Consider the following 23,998-nt stretch of genomic DNA (forward strand, 5'->3'; position numbering starts at 1 on the left):
GTGGCGGTATTGCGTCATTGCGTCGTTTGCCAGCTATTTTAAAACGTCACGACGAAGAAGACGACGACGACAACGACGACGGCGGAAAATAAACGGTAGAAGAAGAGGAAGGACGAGGCGCCAGCTGCAGCCTGTGAATAGAAAGTGAAAGCAACATCTGGCTGCGGACAAGGTTCATATTATTGTTGTTACATTATTATAAACTCGCCTCCGGTGCTGTGTCGTTAGGGGCTGATGTCTGCTCGCCTCGTTATCGTTGTAAACAAGCAGCTGGACGGGGAGCGCTGTGTTAGCCGCCGTTAGCTCCCCAGTGTTAATACAGCTTTTAACACAGTTATAGGTTTATGTGTGAGGGTTATTAAAGCATTAATAGAGCGGGGATCTATTATTCTCTACTATATAACCCCGAACAGACGAGTGAAGTAAACTATAGTGCTGCTGGGCTCCCGTTAGAGCTAGCGTAATCTGGCTGTTAGCTGATTCTGGCGTGTTGGTGCCAGACTCCCTTTAATAAAACAGCAGTTAAAAATATTCTAACATTTTAATCAGTTAGGGTCAGTGCCTGGTTAAAACTTTAATCTGATATGAGCTGAGTAGCGTTTAATCTTTAATTCGGCACATTGTGACAGTATATAAATAATATATTTAAATATATATAGTCACTTAATTTGGATCTTTTATAAGTGTTTCACGTGTAGTTGTGCTCACTACGGCTTCACTTAATGTGATCACCAGTCAGAATCAGGTTTATTGTCTTGGTAAACTGGTGCATAAAAGATGGAAAATCTAATTAAAGATAATAATAGAGACAATAAAAAGAGAGACCATGTACAATGTGACCGTTTAATAAATGAATGAAGAGCTGCACTGTGCAGGAATGTGCAGTGTGACTTGTTGCAGACAGGAAGACCATAAATAAAGTAATAATTAAGTATGTAAGCAGTTGAACCTGAGGAAGCTGCAGCCGGTGTGCGGTGGTTAATTTGGATGTTTTACTACAAGGCACTGCGACCTACCTGCACCTGACTGTGGTTGGCGGTGCACGGGGAGTCTGGTTCACGAATGAAGTCTGTAAATGAACTGATCAAGAGTTGTTTGTTTGATGGATTTAATGCTGAACTGAGAAATTAAGAGTTGGATAAAGGTCATGCTGCCTGAACCAAATATGCGTTGTGATAAACAAACCAGCAAATCTATGAATAACTGGCACAATAGTCCGTATAAGCAGCGTTTAACATTAACCAAGTCATCAAGTATTACGTGTAGGTTGCCCCTTTTTATATTTTGGGGGGCTTTTATTGCCTTTAATTGAATAGAAACAGCAACTTCACAATACCACAAACATCCTGATTCCTCCCCTTCTTTTAAATAACTTAAATTTAGGAGTTTCCTCAACTTGTTTTGTACAAACGTTTCTATTTGTGGCCACCAAAAATGTACTTTGGCCACCAAAATGTAGGAGCTTGGTTGCGTGTAGGGTTAGTGCCTCAGAAACCTCCCTCACACCTGGCAGACTGAGATCTGTTTCCACGTCTGAGAAACAACTGTTACACATCTGTACGCAGTAGACGATGTTAATAAGACGTGAATGCATCCACTGCAGGACGCGTTGACGGCCACTGATCCCCGCCCAGACGTCAGAGGACAAGAACAGAGGAATCGGGTGTTGACACGTACGGACTCAGGAAGGAGGACCGGTTCCGCTGTGCAGAGACGAATCAGAGGAAAAAGAAGGAGGAGGTGGACTCGAAGAGGACTTTCAGATGGCGGGGTTTCTGGATAACTTCCGCTGGCCAGAGTGGGAATGCATCGACTGGGGGGAGAGGAGGAACGCGGTGGCCTCTATCGTCGCTGGAGTCCTGGTGAGTGAGGACGACTGAATGATTGATTTAGACAGAAGATGAATGATATCAGCTGAAGTGTTTGTCATTATTACTATAAAAATATAGTGAGAATTCAATCTAACTCAACTAACTATAAAAGCATCTAGACGTTAAAGTGTATACATCAGTCTCAAACTCAACCTACCTGGGGGCCGCTGGCGTCTGGTCGAGGCTCGGCCGCATCAAGTATTCCACAAAAAAGGGTTTCAAGTATTTTTCTTATCATTATTAAACGTATGAATCGTGTTCTCTCTCAGGTGTTTATACCTTTCACATTCATAAAGAAAGTGATGTCCATGTTACTCCACCTGTCTTAATTCTTAACATCAAGCGCATTGTCTCATGTTTTATATCTTTTAATTTCTTGCTCTTTTTGATTAAATTGTTGTATTGTAAATTTGTTTTCTTCTTGCACATATCCGTCCTTTTTCCTTCTCTTTATTACTCCTGTAATTATAATCTATAACTTCTTCTTTATGATATTCAGGTTCTAACCACCACTTGGCTTTTGTTCTTGCCCTCTGCTGTCTTTATTAGGTCACTGATTACTCTTGTTGAGTCCGCCCACTTCCTAAGTCCTCTGTACCTTGCACTGGGTGACAGGATATATTTTCCTTGGTGTCGCTCCGGAATCACGTTTCAACCAAGTGACTGTTAACTTGTCAACAAACACCACCGGAAGCTGTCGCGAGCCTGAGCTATGGTAGCCCATAAGTGATAAAAAATATATAAAACGCCCAGGGCAACGACTTTGCAAAGAGGTGCGCGTGAGAAAAAAGCGTAGGCCGCACTAACACTTACCTTTGATCTCAAGTAGGGGGCCATAAAATATCCGCGAGTTTGAGACCCATGGTATACGTGCATTAAATTACAGAAGAGTTTCTGTGAATAAAAGTGGTGTAAGAGGGGTAGAAGGAGTCCTTTTTAATGATGCTGGGGACATCCTGATGATCCTCTCAGCTGTTGTAGTTACTGCAGAGGCTTCAGCTGTGTAATCATGTAATGTAATCAGTCCGTTGACACAGTGGCGCTCAGGCATGAGACGATAGGAAAATGTAATGTCACGATTGTTCTGGCAAAAGTTTTACAAATTAGAAATAAAGTTGAGCGCAGTTTCTCCACCACTGATTGCTGTTTGATTATTAAAACGTCTAAAATCCAATAATCAGAATTTTAGGCCTTTAAAAAAAAGTTATACATTTATTGGATTAATGGTTTTTCAGTTTCTCTTTTAAATGTGTTTTTGAGGAAAGAATTGTATTGATCGCGCTGTAACAACTTCAAATCGAAACCAGCATTGATTTTCTGTCATATCCTTTGTATGTATTTGGCAGTGTGGATGTGAAACAGGTTTTAAATTACATTCAGAATGGTCTGTAAAAGAAATTTGACCTGTCGAAATCTGCAGAAACACTGGATTGATCCTCTTGGTGAAGTTGGTTCACTTTGGAGCTTTAGTGTTGTGATCCAGACAGAAATTAACACCCTGACAGCAAGAAATGAGTTTGTTTAATTTCCTCCGAGGTTTGTTTGAGTCGATAATAATCTGAAACTCTTTTATTAGCTCGCATGCCATACACACACATTTGAATAATAACTGTACACCCGAACAACATTAAAACAGTTAAATGTCTTCGCCTTTGTCTTCTTTTCTGTTAGCAAATAACCAAACTGAACCACAGCCGACGTGTGGAGAGGACCGGGGACCGTTACAGGAATGTAACGTAGTGAGATTGCGATACTCTTTTGAAACAGCAGAGGGCGCTTTCTCCTCTTATTGCCTACTGTAACAAGGCACAAACACATGGCAGCAGAAGTTGAAGACTTGAGATATGAGGCCATTTCCCCACAGGGTTGTATTTTCAGTTTCACTTTTACAAAGAAAATCTGTAATGTTTTGCATAGTTGATTCTCTTTTTCAGTCATAATTTGTCTTCAATCTTGTTGTGTTATAAAAAATAGTGACTGTTAGGCTCTGAGGACTTTATACTCAATCATTAGTGTGTACTATACATTAAAGGCTACTGTTAAGAATAAAGAATGTATATTAATATCACAGATGCAGTATTAGGATGGTTTATTTCACTGAGAAGCAGATGAGGAGGCTGCTGAGCTGAGGAAGGATGTTGCTATCTATGCGTTTGTCTCTGGCTGTAAGTTATCTTATAAAGTTTATCTAAAGCAGATTAAAAAACAGATTAACTTGCAATTATTTGCAATCTACACAGTTGATTCCTCGATTCAGATATTCTCTGAAAGGCATTTTGTGGTGAAATAACGCACAAAAATAGTTTAAAAAAACGGTCTAAAACTGTGGTCAGTTGGGCAGTAAGCTCACACTGTATACTCTATATTTATATTCTTGATAATCTAGTATCCATCTGGGCATTGAGACACACTACAGACTGAAGTCATACTTAGTGTGAATGATATGTTATACAGCCTTTGTCGGTAATTACGAGTGTTGAGTTGCAGTAGCTTGAGTCATCCTGGATCCAGTTCCTTCTCTAATGACCTGCTGTGATCACATCAGAAGGCTCAATCAGACATTATAAAGTCTGTTCTTAATGTCCGGTCCTGCTGATTTGGCCATGAAAGCTACCAAAACTCACATAGGAAGAACGTTGCTTTGCCCGCTGCGACGGAGTATTAGGGCCATACTAAGAGGAAAAATAAATAAATAAGTAAAATTTTGGAAATTACCAGAATAAAGTCGTAATAATACGAGAATAAAGTCGTTTTAATGAGAAAAAAGCTTATTATCGCTATATTAAGTCTTTTTTCTTGCCATATTATGACTTCATTCTCGCAATATTACGACTTTATTCTTGTAGATGTAATCTTATGACTTTATTCTCGTAATATTATGACTTTAATTTTCGTAATTTCCCGAACAAGTCTGGCCCTAACGCTCCGTCGTAGCCCGCAGACAGACATTAGATTTTTTGAAATAACCTTCGCAGTCAACCTGAAATCATCTGGCGACCCCGAGCCTGACAACCACCGCTCTAAGTAACGTCTGGATAAGTTTAGGTTCACTGTGTGTGTGTATGTGTGTATGTGTGTGTGTGTGGGTGGGTGAAAGGGATTTCTCTGGTTAAAATGAGGTGAGTGAATATGGCTGATTCACGTTAATGTCGCAGCATCTCGGCAGTAAACAGCAAGTTAAAAAGGGATATTCCAACATTTTCATTTAGAGGAAACCCGTCAGTGAGTCAGTGGTTGATGATGCTGTCTCACAGTAACTGTATGCACATAAAAAAAGGAAGTTTGTGATAAGTTGAGTCAGTACATTATTTCTCGCGTCATACTCTCTGAAGGATAAGTATTCTTCTGAAGCTTGACTCAATCATCTGTTCCAGTTTTATGAGAAGATTTGGATCTGCTTCCTTAATTTAATGTTTTTCCTGACCGCCATAGAGCCAGCATTGTCTCTGTGTCTTCCCCTACGCCTCACATAAGGAGCCATCTGTCACCATCCGCCTGCCTGTACAGCTTCCACCAACACGCCATAAATCAGAGCGAGTCAGCTAACGGAGAACCCTAAAATCTCTTTTTTTATCCCACAGTTCTTCACAGGCTGGTGGATCATGATTGACGCAGCGGTGACGTATCCTTCCCAGGAGCAGATGAACCACGCCTTCCACACATGCGGCGTCTTCTCCACCATAGCGTTCTTCATGTAAGTGCTGGTGACCCCCACGTAGATCTGCAGAAATAAAACAAAACAAGTGATCCTTCCCAAAGTCCAGAAAATACATACATAATACAGACGGAGAATTGTATGAAAAGTAAATAATCTGCTCAAAATTAACTCGTTTTTACACAAACTGCAGTTACTGAGTTCACTGTTTGGGTTCATTGTACTGTTTTTAATATATTAAATATCCATAAAATGAGTCACTGAGTCAGTTTAATAAAGGGATCCCTTAAGGGAAAATGTTGGGAACTGATAACGGCACCCAACCTTTGGGGGAAAACATCGTTAATTATCTGGCTTTAAATGAGGTTTCACACAGTTTCTCTCAACAATATTACAACATTAGCAGCAGCCACTTTAACAACACGCTAAAGCAAAGTTCAGCCGGCTAAACATCAAAATGAACACTGCAATTTCCCAGCTTGGGATCAATAAAGTATATCTATCAGTCTATCTAAAACATTAAACACGGAAAAACGTCTAAGTCGTGTCAGGGACAGCCGGCTGACTGAGTGATATTATTTCCCAACAATTTTATGATTTTACACCTAAACTGTAGCAAAGTAAAAGAACAATAAAGAGAGACTTTGGCCGTATTCACACCAAATCCAGCGTTATGGAGACAAATGAAGACTAAATACCATTGCAGTTAAATGTATTTTAGACATTTCCACTTTGGTCAGTGGCTTTTTAATCAATGTATGGTTCAATAAAATGTCAAATCTATAAAGAGAAAGTATAAACTAATGTAGTAATTTGTTTTCCTGTTAGTGAATCTTTACTCTTTAACCTAACTGTTGACTGTCTTTATTTTCAGGATCAATGCGGTTTCTAACGGCCAGGTGAGAGGAGACACATACGGCGAGGGCTGCCTTGGCAGGACAGGTGTGTTTCTCTAAGTGTGTGTTTTGTCTTTACAGTCCGTTGTTTATTAAGAGTTAATTGCACTGCAGCTGATAGCTTTTTAATTTCTTTCTTTTAGCACAATGCTGCTTGCATGTAAATCCCTTCTCAACAAACATCTGCTGCAGCTTTTAAAATGACCTCAAAACAGCTGCAATATAAAAAAGATCCTCTGTAACTCTGCTGTTGTTGTTGTAATAGCAAACCGTCGCACTGCCGAAAGTCGCTTTAAAGTTCATCCTCTCCAACCAGACTCACATCCACGTCTGCCGCTTACATTTGCAGTGGCCTCCTGTTGCTTTAATTATCATCAGAGCTAATTAAAATGCTGAGGAGGTTCAACAGAACAGCCCGATTGAGTGACACCAGACTATACTGCTGCCCCATCGCTGTTAGCTGTTGTGTGATTAAGTATTAATGCTAAAACAATACATGAAAAAAAGCCAATATTAAGAAGTACATTAGAGCGCTGTGTAACTGTAAAAGCACCACGTGTTGTGAGCAGCTTGTTTAATGCCAATAAACTATATTCTTCCTGATACTGACGGTATTTTTAGTCCCTGTTTCGAATTTCTTTTTCACTTCTTTGTCAGAGTTTTTTCAGCTGTATTGCTTCTTCTTCTGTGAGGTTTTTGTGGCAGGTAATGAGTGCAGTGAAGGGTTTTCCAAAAGGGCCGATACCGATTTTTAGAGGGGAAAGATTTAGAGCTGGAATGAAAGAGACGGATTTTGCACCGATATGAAGCTGCTTTTCTTAAACAAATAACTTTAAAATGTTTAATAATTTAACATTCAAGCTGCATTTTCAGCCAGTTCTAGAAATAATTAAGAAACACTGGCCTTTTATACAATATTTTATTTTATAACTGGTTCCAAATCCACCAAAGCTACATTTTAAAAAGCACTTTTGCATGTTAACATACTTTATGCTGTCTCTGTGATTAAAAAATATAGAATTTAATTTGTAAAAACCTTTTTCACAGCATATTAACCTAATAAAAAACCTCTTGATGTCCATGTCTGACTTCATCTTCAGCGCTGGCTGCAGGGCACTTAATTAATCAAGCATGGCTTATATTTCTGATATTTCTGTTTGACCAGAAGAAGTGTTACCACTTTCTCTCTGTGCTCTCCCAGGTACTGAAATTCAAAAAAATGTGTGTAAGGATTAATCGTGTCACGTCCTCAGGGCAGCATCTGTACAAAGACTGTTTAAAAACATCATTAATGGATCATTTTGAGTCAGTTTATATTGCTTTAATACCCACAAAGCACTGCGGTGGTTCTGTTTTCCGACCCACTGTTTGTACCGGGCCTCGTTGCCAGCGCTGTATGCGATGACTCGTGGCGCTGTGGGCGTGTTCGGCTGTCAGAAAGAGCAGCTGATGGGCTAATGAAAGTGATCAGCGTGTCTTTGTCCTCGCAGGAGCTCGTCTGTGGCTGTTCATCGGCTTCATGATGATGTTTGGCTCGCTCATCGCCTCCATCTGGATCCTGTTCGGTGGCTACGTGGTGCCGAGTGAGTGTCTCCCTCTCCGCTTGAACGCCACATTTTCTCACCGTCTCATTATCGCCACTTCCTGCCGGCCCTAATTCAGTGTGATGTTAGTTGTTGGCAAAGTAACTATTATTATTAGACCTGTGCAGCTCACACCGGTGACCTTTTCTACTTATTACGCTGACAGACAACCAAAGAAACAACTTGAACCTTTTTCATAAAAATCACTGAGAAATCCATTTTCCTCGCTCAGACTGGAGGAGGCGAGGGGGCTTCAATCGTCACTGTCGCTATCTGGTTCTCTCACACAGCAGCGTTAACGCGCTTTACGGACAGATTCTAGTTCAATATGTCAAACGTGAGGCTCTGCAGCACCATCGGGTCGCTGGTTTACAGAGAGAGCGAGAGGTGATCTGAGCCGTCGCCGTGTTCATCAGTAAAGGAAAAAAACTGGTTTCTATAAATCAAAATCTCCTGAATCCAGTCGATCTGAGTTTGTCTCAGCTCTTAAACATTAAACCCAATCAAAAACAAGACAAAATATATCTTACCATGTTGGAAAAGGAGGAAGTATCCGCTTATTTATTCCTATAACTATTTATATACGCACACATTAATATAAAAAACCCTACACGTGTGTCTCTTCTTGAACTGAGTAATATTGGTGCTTTGCTTTAAAGTAGTATGAACGTAAAGGTTTCTTTAAATTCAAATGACAATATAATTATAATGATGTTTTCAGCAATAAAGACAGATTAAAGCACAAACATGTGGCAGCTTTTAAGGAGCTACCGGCTCATTTTTAAAAGAGACAAACACAAAACGTATTAAATGATATTCTGTGACTGTAGTTTGGAGAGTTAATGAGTAATTATCTCCAATGACCTCCATCTCATTCTCCTGCTGACAAAGGCCACGTTTGAATAATACGCTGTATTTAAATGATAACTGTTAACGCTCTCACTGTGTCCTTTATGAGCATACTAATGGCGGCAGCTAGTTAAGACGGTGAATCAACAATAGTTTTATGAAAGCAAGAAATATGAAATACAGAGTTAAAAGAACGAGTCTCAGTCTGTAGTTTCAGTCTTCTTCCATACAGCATGATGTTCATTTAGTAACTGATGGTCCCATTCAGAGTAAAGCAGACCATAAAGCAGGGTATGCTTTAGGGCGGGGCTCATTCTCATTGCCTCACACCAGACACCATTTTCACCATGTGTACTATTCGGGTTATCAAGTGACTTCCCTTCCCTGGAGGAGCCGAACAGAGTCACAGGCTGTTGATTACGACTCAGTCGAGCATACAGAACAGTTTACAGTTTCAGAAATCCCCCTCCTTTAATTACCGTTGTTACTGACTACAATCTCGCTCCTGGTTTCACTTTTATTTTAGAGAAAGAAGTGGCGCCCGGGCTGGCTGTCTTCTTTCAGAATGCCTTCATCTTTTTTAGGTGAGTATAACATGAATACTGTAAGCAGCAGTCAAATATTAAATCATTTACATTTTAATTTACCCCAAAAATCCACCCTCTGTAAATTAGAGCTTAAAAACATCCCTTTATATTAGCTTTTACATTTTATTGATCAGGTTTTAAAGCAGTGAACATCAGCTCCTCTGTGAAAGACAAAAGAGATGGATATTAAGTTAGCCAGTGCTAGCCAGTTAGCTCCATTATTTATTGGCTAGCTAATTATCACTAATTATAACACTAATCATTTAACAACTCGCTAATGATTAAAATAAATTAGCCACCTAGTTAGCTAGCATTTTGCTAATAATAAGTAACTTAAGATGCGAGATGGAGTATTTATTTTTTTAGACAACTTTTTTACTTTTACTTCCTTTTTTCTAAACATTACAGCTTCAAGACAGGCTCTTTACTTCAGATTTAATGCATTGGATTATTATATATACATACTATTATGAATATCGCAGACGTAACGTGGTGAAAACCACATAAAATACAAAACAGAAGAATCCTCGACCCATTTTGAAGCTTTGCACAGAAACAGCAGCTTCAAAACGTCCTTTTATCCACTGAGTCTGTACTTCTGTCACTTTTATCTTTTAACCATCTTGTCTTTTCAACATAGTTTTGAAACTAGTAATTTTTTTTGGTATAATGACACATAATGGTGTAAAAATATCAAAGGTTTCACTTTTCAAAGGACCAACCGAAGCTCTTCTTGATGTTGTTTTCTTATTCTTCTCCTTCCTGCAGCACTCTGATCTACAAGTTCGGCCGGACTGAAGATTTATGGGGTTAAAGGGTCCGTCTTATTACTGATGACACACACACACACACACACACACACACAGTCAACATGTTTTATAACCTCCCCCCCAAACACACAAACACACATGAATTCACAGAATGTTTTATAATCTGCATTTGCTTTTTAAATTGCTATTATTGCTGCTCCACCCCCACACACACACACACAAACAAACAAACAAACAATAGTTCTTATTTTGTTTATCTGTGCTGTTCTTGAGAAAATACTTTTAAAACTGTTTGTATTTTAAGAAAAGAGGGAATGTGGTATTTATTCATTCAGAGGGTGGGGGGGTCACAGTGTGAGTTAACTGTCCGAAAAGGGAAATCTTTTTGCGTTAGGACGGGCTGATTCACTGATTATAAATACGTTTTTTAAAAGTGGACGTGAGGGAACGAAGCCCTCGCCGCTCTCGCCACCGAAGCTGCTCGTTATTGTAGGTTAGTTTATGGACACATGCACTGGATTCTAATGTCTTTTTAGATGAGCGTTTTCTTTTCATAGGTCTGATTCGTGTTAGGATCAGTTTCCTGTTGACAGATTAGTTGCTGTCGTTCTGCCTCAGGAGGAAGTGTGTTGTTTTTTTTTTGTCCGTTTTGTCCTCTTGTACTTTCTCTTTGTTTCTACCAGAAACTGTCCTGTAAAGTGAGATGTAAGTATTCAGCATATTTTGCGTTTTAGCCATTTTAAGTATTTAAGTATAGAACAAATGTTGTGAAGCTGCCGAAGAGGCTGCTGCGGTAACAGTATTAAACTGTAAGGACTTTACACTCCTTGCTTTCACATGTAGACCCATGAAAACAGGTTTTTCTGAAGATCTTGTACCCTAAAAGCTTTGACTTGCATGGAGTAAAAATAAGACGGGGGAAGTGGGAAATCGAGGTTACTTCCCCGTCTTCCTGACAAATTTTTAAATCGACTGTCTGACTTGTCAAGAGCTTTGAACATGTGAAAAATAAAGAAAACAGTTTTATTTGGAGAAGTGCTGGACAATCTTTTTTTTAAAAAAACATTTGTTTCCTCCATGAAGTTATTACAGTAAACACACAGTCAGCTGATTTTTCTCACTGGAACAAGTTGCCTTCTGTTTTTATGGAAGTCCATTTCTGCCTAAGAAAACATTCTGTAAGTTATTATAAGAAACTTTATCAAAATAATGACTCAGTATCACTAAGTCATTATTTTGAGAAAGTTTCTCATTACAATAACTTGCAGAATCCTTTTTTTCCTGTCCCTCCCGTCGTTTTTTAATTCATTATGCAATTTCTTTGCAAAAAAAAGGCTAAACTAAAAACATCGCTTTTTTTTCTTTTGAAAACAACAAAAACACCAGTTTTTGACATGATGTTCCTGCAAATTTTTCACAATAAAAGCCTTGTTAAGAAATGAATAGAAAAACTGTAAGGAAATAAAGCATTTTAGGCTGCAACAGCCCCAAAAATCCAGTAGATGCAGCGATAATACCGGCAGCGTTAAGTCTTGACTAGATAGCTGTAATATTTTCCTACACACGTTAAAAAAGTTATTTTCTGTATTTTTATTTTTGTTGTTTAACTTTTCAAGCAAAGCTACAAGAAGACGTCATAACTTTGTCGTGCTCTGTGAGTCATAATAAGTCTTCATAGAAGAAACTAAATATATAAAAGTAATACCACAGTGTAGGAATACTGTTACCATTATTACTTTAAGTTTACTTAGTTAACTCAATTTAATACTGAAACCTCTATATGACCAACATAAGACCACAGAGAGAAGATTGCCAGTTTTCTATAAAGTAAATCCTTTTCATTTTTGATTTCAGATTCCCCTTGAAATCAATGGAACGAGGCAGTGGAAACAACACAAAAGTTCCTTGTTGTGGGTTTTTGAAGGAGCAGTGTGTAGGATTAAGTGCCATCTAGCTGTGACGTTGCAGATTGCAACCAACTGAATACAGCTCGCCCTTTCGAACATGTCGGAAAATCATAACCGCCCCCTTCCTTTGAGCGTTAGACACCACTAAATCCTCGACACTGGGACCTTTTTTAAGTTCTCATTATATGCAAAATGGTCGATTTTTAAGAATACAGTAAAGATCTAGCCTCACATTTTAATTTAAATCAAAATTCTTATGTCACATTTTACACATTTGAGCTCCTCAAGTGTGAATATTTTCTGGTTTCTTTAGTAACTGAATATCTTTGGACCAAACAAGATATTTGATGGACATTTTCTGACATTTTATGGAGCAAACAACCAATAGATTATAAAAATAATGAATAAGTTACAGCCCTAGATTTAGGTGAACTGATATTTAGATTTACTTTAAAAAGACACAAGTGGATGACTGTAGTGAAAGTGAATTCATATTTATTGTGTGTTAGTTTCAGACCTGGAAAAACTATTTCTGGACTGCTCCATTCAACTCACTGACACACATGATTGTAGATCCACAGCACTAAATAAAGTTAAAGACAGAAACACTTGTTTTTATGCAGGTCAGTGGTTCCCAAACTTTTTCTGGAAGCTCCAGAAGCCGAAAACGTTCATGTCCCACCCCGTTGCAATTTTATACCAATCACTAACAATGATAGAGGAACCAAAGCTAATTAAAAAGTTGAGTTTTAGTGCTTTAAAACACACCATCATCAGCAAACTCTTGATTTTACCCACATACATTCATTAAGCGTTGTCCCACTCCTTATGTTCCTCCTGTAGTTTGAGAATCACTGAGTTAGAATCACAGTAAGGCAGACAAATGGCAAGTAGAAAGTCCCGACTGGTTGGACGTTTAGCGGAAAACAGAGCTGCTAAACGTCCGTCCAACTGGAGCCAGAAGAGGGTTCAGTGTGCTTTAAAAGCTACTATGAAGACATAACTAAGAGCTGCCCCCTAATAGTCGAAACAAGTCACAAAAACAACGTCAAACTCCGTTCAGGTTTGTGTCACTCGTGCATTGTAGCAAACGCTAACCGTACTAGCTGCTAACTAGTTAGCAGTCCCGTTAGCTGTCTGTACCTGGACTGGGAGCCTTTGACGGAGGCCGGCTGATGTCCAGCGGCTCTGACCAGGACTCTGACTCTGGGGATGAAGACTCGATTAATCAGTAACTGTAAACGTTATCCATCATCCATCGTATCGATCAGTCCACCAGGATTAGTTTCAGTGGAGTTGGAAGTTAACAACCAGACTGTGTGATGTTACAGTGTTGATTCCTTGCTGGTTGTTCTGACACATTCAGGATCACTACCGATATTTCTGTTAGCGTCTAACAGGCCGCTGTTCACATATAGAGATTATCATCATTAAATTAGTATCGTAAAACGTGCTACGACGGAAAACGGCAGTTGACAACATTTCCTCTCAGACGGGGGCAGATCTAGAGAAATAATCACGGCTGATAGATATATCTATATTTGCATTGAAAAGGCCCCAAATTAATACAACTCAAAAATACAATTATGGCACATTACTAAAACACTGGATAGAAACATGTAAAAACAAAGTATAATTTTCTTTTTTTAATTAACCTAAGCCCATCATTAAGTGTAAAATGTGACTAAATCAGGTCATTACATTCATTTTTTAACACGTTATTTTAAAAATTAATATATGACACCAAACTAGCCCTCGAGATCCGGTTCTGGCTCCCAGATTACAACAATCTCGAGGATTTGGAGGTTATCAAACCTCCTTCGGTCTTCTACTGGTTCGTGGTTGCGTGATTGTGGGTTGTTTTTCATGATCTAATTAATGCTGCAGGTGTACATTAATGCCTATAAGAGCACAAATGGGGACGTTATTAGAAAGTGCATAGAAATGGGAAGTGGCGCGCTCTATACAAAGCTATAAAAAGGGCGACATAGTGTAATTTGTTTTATTAGGAGTCAGCAGTAAGTCTTGGCTCAAATGGAAGAAGCTTTCTTCCATAAAACTAGTGTCAAGTATGAGTTCCTGATTCTCCGTAGGGCGACAAGTGCACTTATTACAAATTTCGAGCTCAATTTGGCAAATACATCTCTGTGAAAACCTTTGAGGACCTCAGTGGATAGATTATACATTTGCGATGACTGTTGGGGGGTTAAGAACGCAGAGCGGAGCTTATTAACTCGAGTGGTCTGGCCGACGCTTCGGCCTTGTCATTATTCCGTTTGATTTTTTTCCCCCTCCTGGAGTTAAAGATAAATGTAGATCCGATTAGACTTTCTCCTCCCAGCAGTTGCACTTTAAAAATCACTTTTCCTCCTTGAGTTTAAGTCCATGGCAGTGGCAGAGAGTCTGGGCTTGGGGGGGGAGAAGCAGAGCATGCAGGTTGCAGTCGATCCTCAAGGAGTCTGATCCCCACACAGAGGAGGCGTAGTGCAAGAGGAAGAGGAGGAGGAACTACTCCGTGGTAATGCGGGAAATGACGTCCCAGTTCTCTTCGCTGGGGCTACTGATGGGGACGAGGTGATGCGTATAAAACCACGAGTCCGTGAGGAACTAGAGGAGACAAGAAAAACTTTATTAAAATAAAACCTGAAGAACTTCCTGTCCCCAGCAGGAAATGTGTCACGTTGTGTCGGCTGTTTGGAATCAGTTTGATAATCTAAGACAGTGAAACTAAAACTGTATGAATGCTTTCACTAGCTGTGTTTATATGGAGCTTAATATTCTCATTTATAATGAGTTTAAAAAGCACAAATAGAATAAAAACGCTCCATAAAAAACGCCTCAATCACAAGAGACCCTTTGTGGTTGCATTATGTGGGATGTCAGTTTCTCCACTTCTAGAATATGGTTTAGATATAAACTCTCAAAGAGCTGAGCATTAGTGGTAGGAAAGTCCACAAAAACAATGCCGTGATGAACTGACGCATTGGAAAACAACAAAAGTGTCTCCACCGACTTCCCGTTTCATGAAAGCGTGGACAGATTCATCACTTTTTGTGCAGGATACTGTTGGATAATACAGTGTGGATGGAGAGTGTGTCTGTGCTCACAAGGGGTATGTTCTCAGCCGGCCGCAGCAGCTTTTTGAAATCCTTGCAGTGGTAGATGAGGACGTACGCTACCGCCGGCGTCAGAATGACCAGGACGAGGACAATCACCACCGGTACAATGATATGTGCCTGGTTTGACTTTTCTGTAAAAACACAAATAAATAGTCATGTTGTGGATTTATGAGCTTTAAAACTACAAAAGTTTGCAACCGAGTCATTAAAACACATCAGATTACACACTTCCAGAAGCATTTGTACTGCTGGTATTCAGGCTGAAGAACATTAAAGGAATACCGCACTAAAAATACCCCGAACGAATCTCGCCTCACCAATAAACATGACTTTCCTGCAAATTTTCAAAATAAAAGCCTTGTTAAGAAATTAAGTTTCTGTCCACTGAAGCCCTAGAGGACTTTTAATTTGAAACAGATACAGGAAGTATTGAGTTTGTATTAACATTGTAATGTGGTAGAATGAGTACATTAACTTTAATTAACTCAACAGAATAAAAGAGTAAATCTAATGTGATTTATATTATTTTGTACCACACCTAATATCTCACTCTTAAGTCTCCTCTATAATGAAAGCTTCCCATGTTCAACTATAAATAATTAAAGCTACTGTTGTGTAAGACTCAATTGGTTTTGTGTACTGATGAGAATAACGAGAAACTCCAAATAATGACTTAATATCTCAAAATAATGAGAAACCTTCTCAATGTTTTCTGACTTATGGTCAGATATTCCAGATTTAATAGATCATTGAATGGATGCAGATGCAGTACCATACAAATATCGACTCTGTTAACCATTAAACTGATTTGTGCTTCCAACGACTACAAAAATGATCTTACTTGACTCCGGGATGAGCTCACACTTGGGACAGCTGGGCAGTCCGACGAGGCTGTCTATGACCTTGTACTGCAGCTTCACACAGTAACGCTGTCCCTCCTGCAGCCCGTAGATGGTCACCGAAGAGAGGCTGTCTTTATAGGCCTGCAAGAGTGAGCGGCGTTTGGGTTAAAACCACAGATGTAGTCACGAGTCAACACACCAACAAAACAATACAACAGTGTGTTCCCGGGACTGGCCCAGTGGCTTTGTTCTGCTTCATGTTGCTCGAAACATTCAGTTTTAACACAGCAAACATCATTTATAACAAAAATGTGAATAATTTTACTTACTTAACTTTTATGTCATTTGAGTTGTATTTTTACCTCAACACTGGCTGATATTTCCAACCCTGGAATATTGGCTATTAGCCACTTAAAACAAAGTACTGGAAGCATTTAGGGGCCTTTTTTTGATCTGAACTTGATGATATTGGGCTTCCACATTTCATACATCAATAGTAGTATTAAATTTACACATAATCCATCACGATGAAGACGCAAAAAACAATACAAACGCAGGCTGAAAAACAGCAGTTCCTCCAGGAAGCTGCGAGCGCAACAATTAACGCAATTTTGTCCAATCATCGCAATGCTCCCGCAGATTTCACCAAGTGTGGTTTCCTGCGCTGAATGTTAAGTCACACATTACCAAACTCACTTCCTCCTTTCTAGAAGATGCATACGTGAACGACGACAACGTCTCACACTGACCCTTTCACTTTCTGCTGCACGTAAAGTTTCCTTTAACATCAACTTTAACATTTGTGAGAGCCATCAGTATAAAGTGGTTAAAACAAGAAGTTGACTATTGTATTTACACTGTTTATGATACACTTATTATGGAAAGAAACCTTTATTCTGTTAGATTACAGAAAGGTTTGGAAAAGAGGGATTGAATTTGAGTTTCATGAAGGCAACACGGTTCTCGTTACTCAGTTTGGTTTTCTGTTTTGTATTTTGACACTAGTACGTGTGTTTATTCTTATTTTGCTTCTGTGTTAGCTTTTAAATAGCAGCTCTGCTACTTTACATCTGACGCAACTCACAACACAACTTGGTACAACTCAATAAAAACTGGAAAGACAAGAACAGACAGAAATAAACTCAACATTTAAACAGTTAAAAATACATTTTTCATTTCAGCAGAGCTTTAAGTTTCATTATGTTCCACTTGAGTCACGTGCAACAGGAAATCCTGTATTACCGGTCCAGTCCGGGCTGAATATCAAACCGGTTTGAACACTTTAACGCCGGTTTCTCACCGTCAGTGGCTCCCCTTCCTTGCCGTAGAAAACCCTGTGTTTGGCGTGGTCCGCGTATTCTTTAGCCAGGTCGTGGTTCCTGCCCAGGTGCACGGTCAGGGAGCCGGGCTGCGCCGTCATTTTCACATCAGGACTGCACGAGTCCACTGGAAGAGCACAGCAAACACACAGAATCAGGACAGCGAGGCCCTCTGACACCTCTCAGGCTGCAGCGGCGGCACTCTTGAACCCTCGCTGTGGGTTTTTTCTTGAACACGTCGCACCACGTGGTTCACATGTGGTTAGGCTGGTTAACACCTAGAATCGCACTTGAGGACACAGCGTGTATACACACTGTACATACATCGACTCTCGGCCATAAGTGGAGAGAAAATGCGAGTCTGAAATCAGTCACTTCCTGACCGCTCAGACGCCGCTGGGTTTCACTGCTTTAAGCGAAGTATGTGTTTCTGCTTGGTGCTAAATTTAGTGTATAAATAGTGTATGTAAAGAAAACACCAAAAGAACACACTTTTCATCATTTTCCAGGAGTTTTTCTTGACAACTGAGGACAGCTCAGTCTTATAATGTACCGGTAGGCCTAGCGCTGACTTTAACTTTTCTTTTATGGCTCCTCCTTTAACGAGGGAGGGTCTCAGGTTCCTCACAAGATCACCGCAAGTCCGTTTCACCTCACGTCTGGTTAACAAACACACCTGCTTCCGCTCCACGTCTGTTAAACCAGCTTTAAAGTATGCACCCAGGTTTACATAAATTATTTCCAGGCTAATTTCCAGGAAAACTAGTCTCTAAATTCACCGGTTTTCCATGTTTTCCAGGATGCGTAGGAACCGGCACAGCTACCAACTAGTTTAAAACTAAATATGCACCCGGGTTTACAAAGGCGAGCTAAATTACAACAAACAGATTATTTACAGAGCTTTTTGTAATTTTAGGCAAATTTCCAGGTGTTTCTATGACTCGTCTTTAAATGTCAAGGTTTTCCAGGATGTGTGGGAACCCTGCCAGCGCATGACCTAAACCGCTGCCAGTGTAAACGCAACATTATCACACTTCCCCGTTCACATGGGCTTCGGTTTCTTACCGGGTTGGCTGCAGGCTTCCTCCAGACTGGATTTCAGGCCTCGACTCTCGGCTCGCACACGCAGCCGGACGCAGCCGTGATCGCCCTTAGCTTTGGTGAACGTGACATTGCAGGTGGTGGAAGGTATCCGGACGCAGGCTGGTACATTTGACCACGAGTTATCTCCGATGCTGAGGACGAGGAACGGAAACAAGAAGAGATTTAAAAAAACTAAAAAGCACAAATAAAGGGGAAAAGCTACAGAGGAGATGGATGCAATAAAGTGCCTCACCATTTGTACTGAACGGTGTAGGTGACGTCCCTCTCCTCGCCGGCAGGAGTCCATGTCAGGAGCCCATTATTGGTGCTGACGTTCTGTGGCGGCGGCAGTGGCGGCGTCTCAGACAGCACTGGGACAGATGAGCGGATGAGAAAATGTGCAAATTTCCTGCAACTGTGCTGATTAAATCTGACCTTGTTCTTTTTAACCATCACCAATGTTGTTTGGATGCATACGTTTACGGGTTTAACCATAATTTCCAGCCCACTTTATCATCTTCTGACACTAAAGATGTAATGCAGGTTTGATTTAAGCTCCTCAGTGAAGCTTTAGGGAACTTTTTTGGCACTGATTAGACACAGCTAAACAACTCTTATCTGTTTTATGCAACAGATTGAAACTAGAAGATCAATCGTCTGTTTCCTGTAAGCTGCCAGTCAGAAGTGATGTTTCTGATGATAAAACTTAACAGAAAGAAAGAAACAGTGCAACACTTCTTCAATAAAATCTGAATATTTTGCAGCAGAGTTAAATACAGTTAAATACAAACACTAATACAGTTAACTTCCACCAACAAGGGCTACAGTTGTGGGGGGAAATGTAATGACCAGCCAAAAATACTTAGTGTTATTTGTTCATTTGTGCTTGACATGGGTAAAATATTGCATCAGATCATGAACTATGTGATATTCAACTCAACTATGCAGGAAGGAAACTTTAAAGTGTGAGTTTTTAAATGGAGTCTGGCTTCAGTGTGGGAACTGCTCTCTATGCAAAGCGTCCTGAGATGTCTGTTATGATTTGGCACTATACAAATTAAACTGAATTAAACTGAATGAAGTGTTGTTTGATGGAGTAACTGATGCCGATTTTTCCACAATGCCTTTTATTGATTAATTATAGCATTATAACAGTTTCTATGTGATATTCAACTCAACCATGAATGAAAGAAACTTAAAAGTGAGTTTTTAAATGGAGTCTGGTTAGGTTAAAGATAGATAGACTACTTTATTTATCCCCGAAGGGAAATTATGGTCATCCATGTAATAACTGAGATTGTTTCGTTTATAACTAATGGTAGAGCCCTGTGTGTGTGTGTGTTTAAATTGTGAGGTTTTAAAATGGAGTAACTTAAGCCGATTTCACTACAATACCTTAAATGAGTTACTTATAACATTAGATCCGTTTCTATGTAATATTCAACTCAACCCTCCATGAAAGAAACTTTAAAACGTTCATTTTTAAATGCGGTCTGGTTTGATGGAGTCAGTCGCGCCGATATTACCACAGTGCCTTACATTAATCAATAACAGCATTAGATAATATAACAAGTGACATTAAACTCAACTCTGCGTGATAGAAACTTTAAATTGAGAGTTTTTTAAATGGAGTCTGGCCTGCGAGCTCTAAAACTCCCTTTCCATAACACCAGACCCTGATGTTAGAGGCCTGTGTGTGTGTGTGTGTGTGTGTGTGTGTGTGTGTGTGTGTGTGTGTGTGTGTGTGTGCTCAATAGCACAAACAGCTAACAAGCGGAGCTAACGGCTAACGGCTAACGGCTAACATTAAAGTACCTGGGACGATGAGATGGACGCAGAAGACGATCAGAAGCATCCTGAAGGCCTCATTTCACTGAGTGCGAGTCCCCGAACAGGTTGCTGTCCATTATCTGTCTGTCTGTCTGTCTGTCTGTCTGTCGGTCTGTCTGTCGGTCTGTCGGTCTGTAACGTTGCAACACACAACAAGTCTCAACCGGACGCTTCCTCAAAATGGGAATAAAGATTTGGGAAATTACGTTGGTTCCTTGTTTGGCAGCGTCACCGCCCCTTAAAGGAAACATCACCTCTATTAGATTATAGATTATAGATTATAGATTATAGATTATATATTATAGATTATAGATTATATATTATAGATTATAGATTACTACTAACTAATATTAATATAATAATAATAATATTATAATAATAATAATAATCAGCGTCACCGCCCCTTAAAGGAAACATCACCTCTATTAGATTATAGATTATAGATTATAGATTATATATTATAGATTATAGATTATATATTACTACTAACTAATATTAATATAATATTAATAATAATAATAATAATAATCAGCGTCACCGCCCCTTAAAGGAAACATCACCTCTATTAGATTATAGATTATAGATTATATATTATATATTATATATTATAGATTATAGATTATATATTATATATTACTACTAACTAATATTAATATAATAATAATAATATTATAATAATAATAATAATCAGCGTCACCGCCCCTTAAAGGAAACATCACCTCTATTAGATTATAGATTATATATTATAGATTATATATTATATATTACTACTAACTAATATTAATATAATAATAATAATAATATAATAATAATAATAATCAGTATCCCCGCCCCTTAAAGGAAACATCACCTCTATTAGATTATAGATTATAGATTATAGATTATAGATTATAGATTATATATTACTATTACTACTAACTAATATTAATATAATAATAATAATATTATAATAATAATAATAATCAGCATCACCGCCCCTTAAAGGAAACATCACCTCTATTAGATTATATATTAAAGATTATATATTACTACTAACTAATATTAATATAATATTAATAATAATAATAATAATAATCATCATAATAAATAAACATCAAGGAAACATCACCTCTATTATATTATATATTAATGTATTACTACTAACTAATATTAATAATAATAATACTTCTCCTTGTTAGTTTGGCAGCATCACATGCACGATTACTATTATTATATATTACTTCTAGATTACTACTACTAATAATATTAATATAATAAAATAAATAAGACTTCTACTATATATGTATAAATAACAACAACAATAATAATGATTATAATAAATCTATTTCTAATGGTATTTTGTTGCTTCAAATGAGCCTATATATTTATAAGTTGTTTTTATATCTTCAGTAGAAGCCAGGTGGGACGCAGACAACAGAAACCGCCACAGCTCCTTTAATTAATTCGATTTTACAGTAAAAGCTCATTTAAAGCTTCATTAAGCGACTTAGCAACTTGTGAGCTGAACAAACTGAAAACATCTCACATAAATACGCTCACATCGTAAAGTTAGTGTCAACCGACCTTAACTGGAGTTCACGAGCCAGAAAACCAAAACAATGAGCTAAAAGACACTAAAATGCTCCATAGAGCTGAAATAAACTGCAGAGTTAGTGTTAATTATCTGTGGGTTGGCCTCTATATATTATATAAATATTTATTATATAAATATAATATTAATAGAGAAGGAGAGAAAGTGTATTTTCTTTTATGTTGTAGATAAGGTACAAACATTAGTTCTGAGAGCTGCTGGCTGAAAGCTGGAAGATGAAAGAAGAAATGCTTCATGAGAGTGTTTTAATGTGACCAGCTGCTGTTTACTGGGAGAACCAGAACAGAAAGATGGAAGAAGTTCTGTTTTCAGTTTGGATATTAAACCAAACAGCACAGTTAGCTAGCATGGGCAGCTAAAAACTAAAGTTTATATTATATTATTATTATTTTTATTATTTAGTTTATTATATTAATTAGAGCATTAAAGGACCAGTGTGAAGGATTTAGTGGCATCTAGTTGCAGATTAAAACGCAGATCGCCTTCCAAGTGCGAAGGAGAAACTATGGTGGATGTGAAATACGGCAAGAAAATAGAGAAAGGCCCTATGTAGATCCAGTGTTTGTCCGCTCTGGGCCACCGTAGAAAGATGGCGGTTCAACATGGCGGCCTCTAAAGAAGGGGACCTGCTGCATCTGTAGATAAAACAGCTCATTTGTTTGTTTTCTGCATCATATTCCTGCAAATTTTTCACAATAAAAGCCTTTTTAAACAAGGATTTATTGGATTTTCCACAATAATAACATAAATATAAGCAACAATTACATATTTATTGTTTATTTATCAGATTTAAATGTTAAATTTAAGTTTAATACTGTTAAAACATTTCTAAAATTATGTTAAATTGGTGACAATTACATCTTCTTGTTTTTGTTTTGTAATGTTTCATGGATTTGTTTGTTAATTGACAGATATCTTGTATAATTATGGACGTTTCCACCACAAAAACATTGAATAAATGTTTATTATCAGTGTATAAGCATTGGTATCAGCAAAAATTACTGTAATTTCACAGATAATGACTTTTATTACAATTCTTTAACTTTTAAAATTCAGATTAAAATAAAAAAAATCAAATAATAACCACTCTTCTGTAAATTTAAGTCTGATTATTTGCATTATAGCAGTGTTCACCTTAGATTTTATGTCAAAATTAAAGCTAAAAACTTTATTTATTTTTAATTGCCAATTATCTTCTGTTATTTCACAGTATTGTTTTTACAGTGCACTCGGGTTAGATCCATTATATTACTCGGAAGAGGGAGGGTGAAGTGAGGGTTTTGCAATCTGCCACTAGGTGCCACTAAATCCTGCACACTGCTCCTTTATGAACTGAGTTTCTCATTGAGATTCATCTGAAGTGTCAGTGGAGACTCATTAAAAAGCCTCATAAATGGACGTATTCACACACTGAGACACACTGAGAGAGGCTCTAAAGCAGCTATTCAGCTCAGCTTCACACTAAATGAGCAAATAATTGTTCTTAGCTGATCTCATTATGGAGGAAAAAATTACCAAACCATCATCCTCATTCAGATATCTCCCCCAGGAGGACTACAACAAGTCTTCATTATGATGTGGAGGACTACAGGGACCACATTTTAATCAGCCTTGAAGACAGTTTACTGTCAGTTGAATGAGTTCTCTAAATGTCAACGAAAGGTGCTTCGATGTTTGTTTTTTTAAAATCTCCTTTAGCAGAAGATACACTGGAACATCTTATAGAAGCACATTTCTGTCAATGTTAGAAAATGCATCATTATTTTAAGATAATATGTAATTATTTCAGATATTAAGTCAATATTTTGAGATATTAAGTCATTATCTTAACAATTAAGTCATTATTTTGAGATATTAAGTCATTATTTTAAGATAATAAGTCAAAATCTTGAGAAAGTTTCTCACTATTTTCTCATTAAAATCTCAAACTCATCTTAAACTCAAGCATATTTTAAGTCCAATCAAAACCAGATCCAGTCTTGGTTCAAGGTGTAACAGAAGTCTGTATTACTCATGTGTTTCATCACAGTGCCGTCATATCATTCAGTTCACAACTCAACAGACACGTTTTAAGGTGGAGTAGCTCTTTAAGTAAT

At 38.2% G+C, this 23,998-nt stretch overlaps 2 protein-coding genes across 13 annotated transcripts in view; one reads left to right on the top strand and one right to left on the bottom strand.

Annotated features, from left to right (window-relative positions):
- ifngr2 (interferon gamma receptor 2) overlaps nucleotides 1–20,494 on the bottom strand; it is a 139,032-nt gene extending 118,538 nt beyond the window's left edge. For 11 of the 12 annotated variants that reach the window (XM_051402993.1, XM_051402994.1, XM_051402995.1 and 8 more), the window contains exons 1-7: nucleotides 20,297–20,494; nucleotides 18,735–18,852; nucleotides 18,464–18,633; nucleotides 17,380–17,525; nucleotides 16,079–16,220; nucleotides 15,226–15,368; nucleotides 14,607–14,725 (exon numbers count right to left, since the gene is read on the bottom strand). In XM_051402993.1, coding sequence (XP_051258953.1) covers nucleotides 14,627–14,725; nucleotides 15,226–15,368; nucleotides 16,079–16,220; nucleotides 17,380–17,525; nucleotides 18,464–18,633; nucleotides 18,735–18,852; nucleotides 20,297–20,336 — 858 coding nt within the window. In that variant the 5' untranslated portion in view covers nucleotides 20,337–20,494 and the 3' untranslated portion in view covers nucleotides 14,607–14,626. Of the gene's footprint in view, nucleotides 1–12,596; nucleotides 14,726–15,225; nucleotides 15,369–16,078; nucleotides 16,221–17,379; nucleotides 17,526–18,463; nucleotides 18,634–18,734; nucleotides 18,853–20,296 lie in introns of those variants that run through there. The other variant, XM_051402992.1, reaches the window with a different exon arrangement.
- LOC127365162 (transmembrane protein 50B) lies at nucleotides 32–11,246 on the top strand. The gene is made up of 7 exons (XM_051403015.1): nucleotides 32–172; nucleotides 1,604–1,862; nucleotides 5,453–5,565; nucleotides 6,401–6,468; nucleotides 7,913–8,005; nucleotides 9,381–9,438; nucleotides 10,210–11,246. The coding sequence occupies exons 2-7, from the start codon at nucleotides 1,764–1,766 to the stop codon at nucleotides 10,253–10,255; spliced, it is 477 nt and encodes a 158-aa protein (XP_051258975.1). The 5' UTR covers nucleotides 32–172; nucleotides 1,604–1,763; the 3' UTR covers nucleotides 10,256–11,246.
- Nucleotides 20,495–23,998: the final 3,504 nt, after the last annotated feature.

The sequence above is a fragment of the Dicentrarchus labrax genome, unplaced genomic scaffold (assembly GCF_905237075.1).
Source record: "Dicentrarchus labrax unplaced genomic scaffold, dlabrax2021, whole genome shotgun sequence".
Lineage (NCBI taxonomy): Eukaryota > Metazoa > Chordata > Actinopteri > Moronidae > Dicentrarchus > Dicentrarchus labrax.

What these genes read in the sequence shown, in the direction of transcription:
- LOC127365162 (XM_051403015.1), top strand. Translation starts at nt 1,764, where the DNA reads ATGGCGGGGTTTCTGGATAACTTCCGCTGGCCAGAGTGGGAATGCATC. An exon ending in GGGCTGCCTTGGCAGGACAG is followed by an intron (nt 6,469 to 7,912) that starts GTGTGTTTCTCT and finishes TTGTCCTCGCAG; the next exon opens with GAGCTCGTCTGTGGCTGTTC. An exon ending in CGGTGGCTACGTGGTGCCGA is followed by an intron (nt 8,006 to 9,380) that starts GTGAGTGTCTCC and finishes CTTTTATTTTAG; the next exon opens with AGAAAGAAGTGGCGCCCGGG.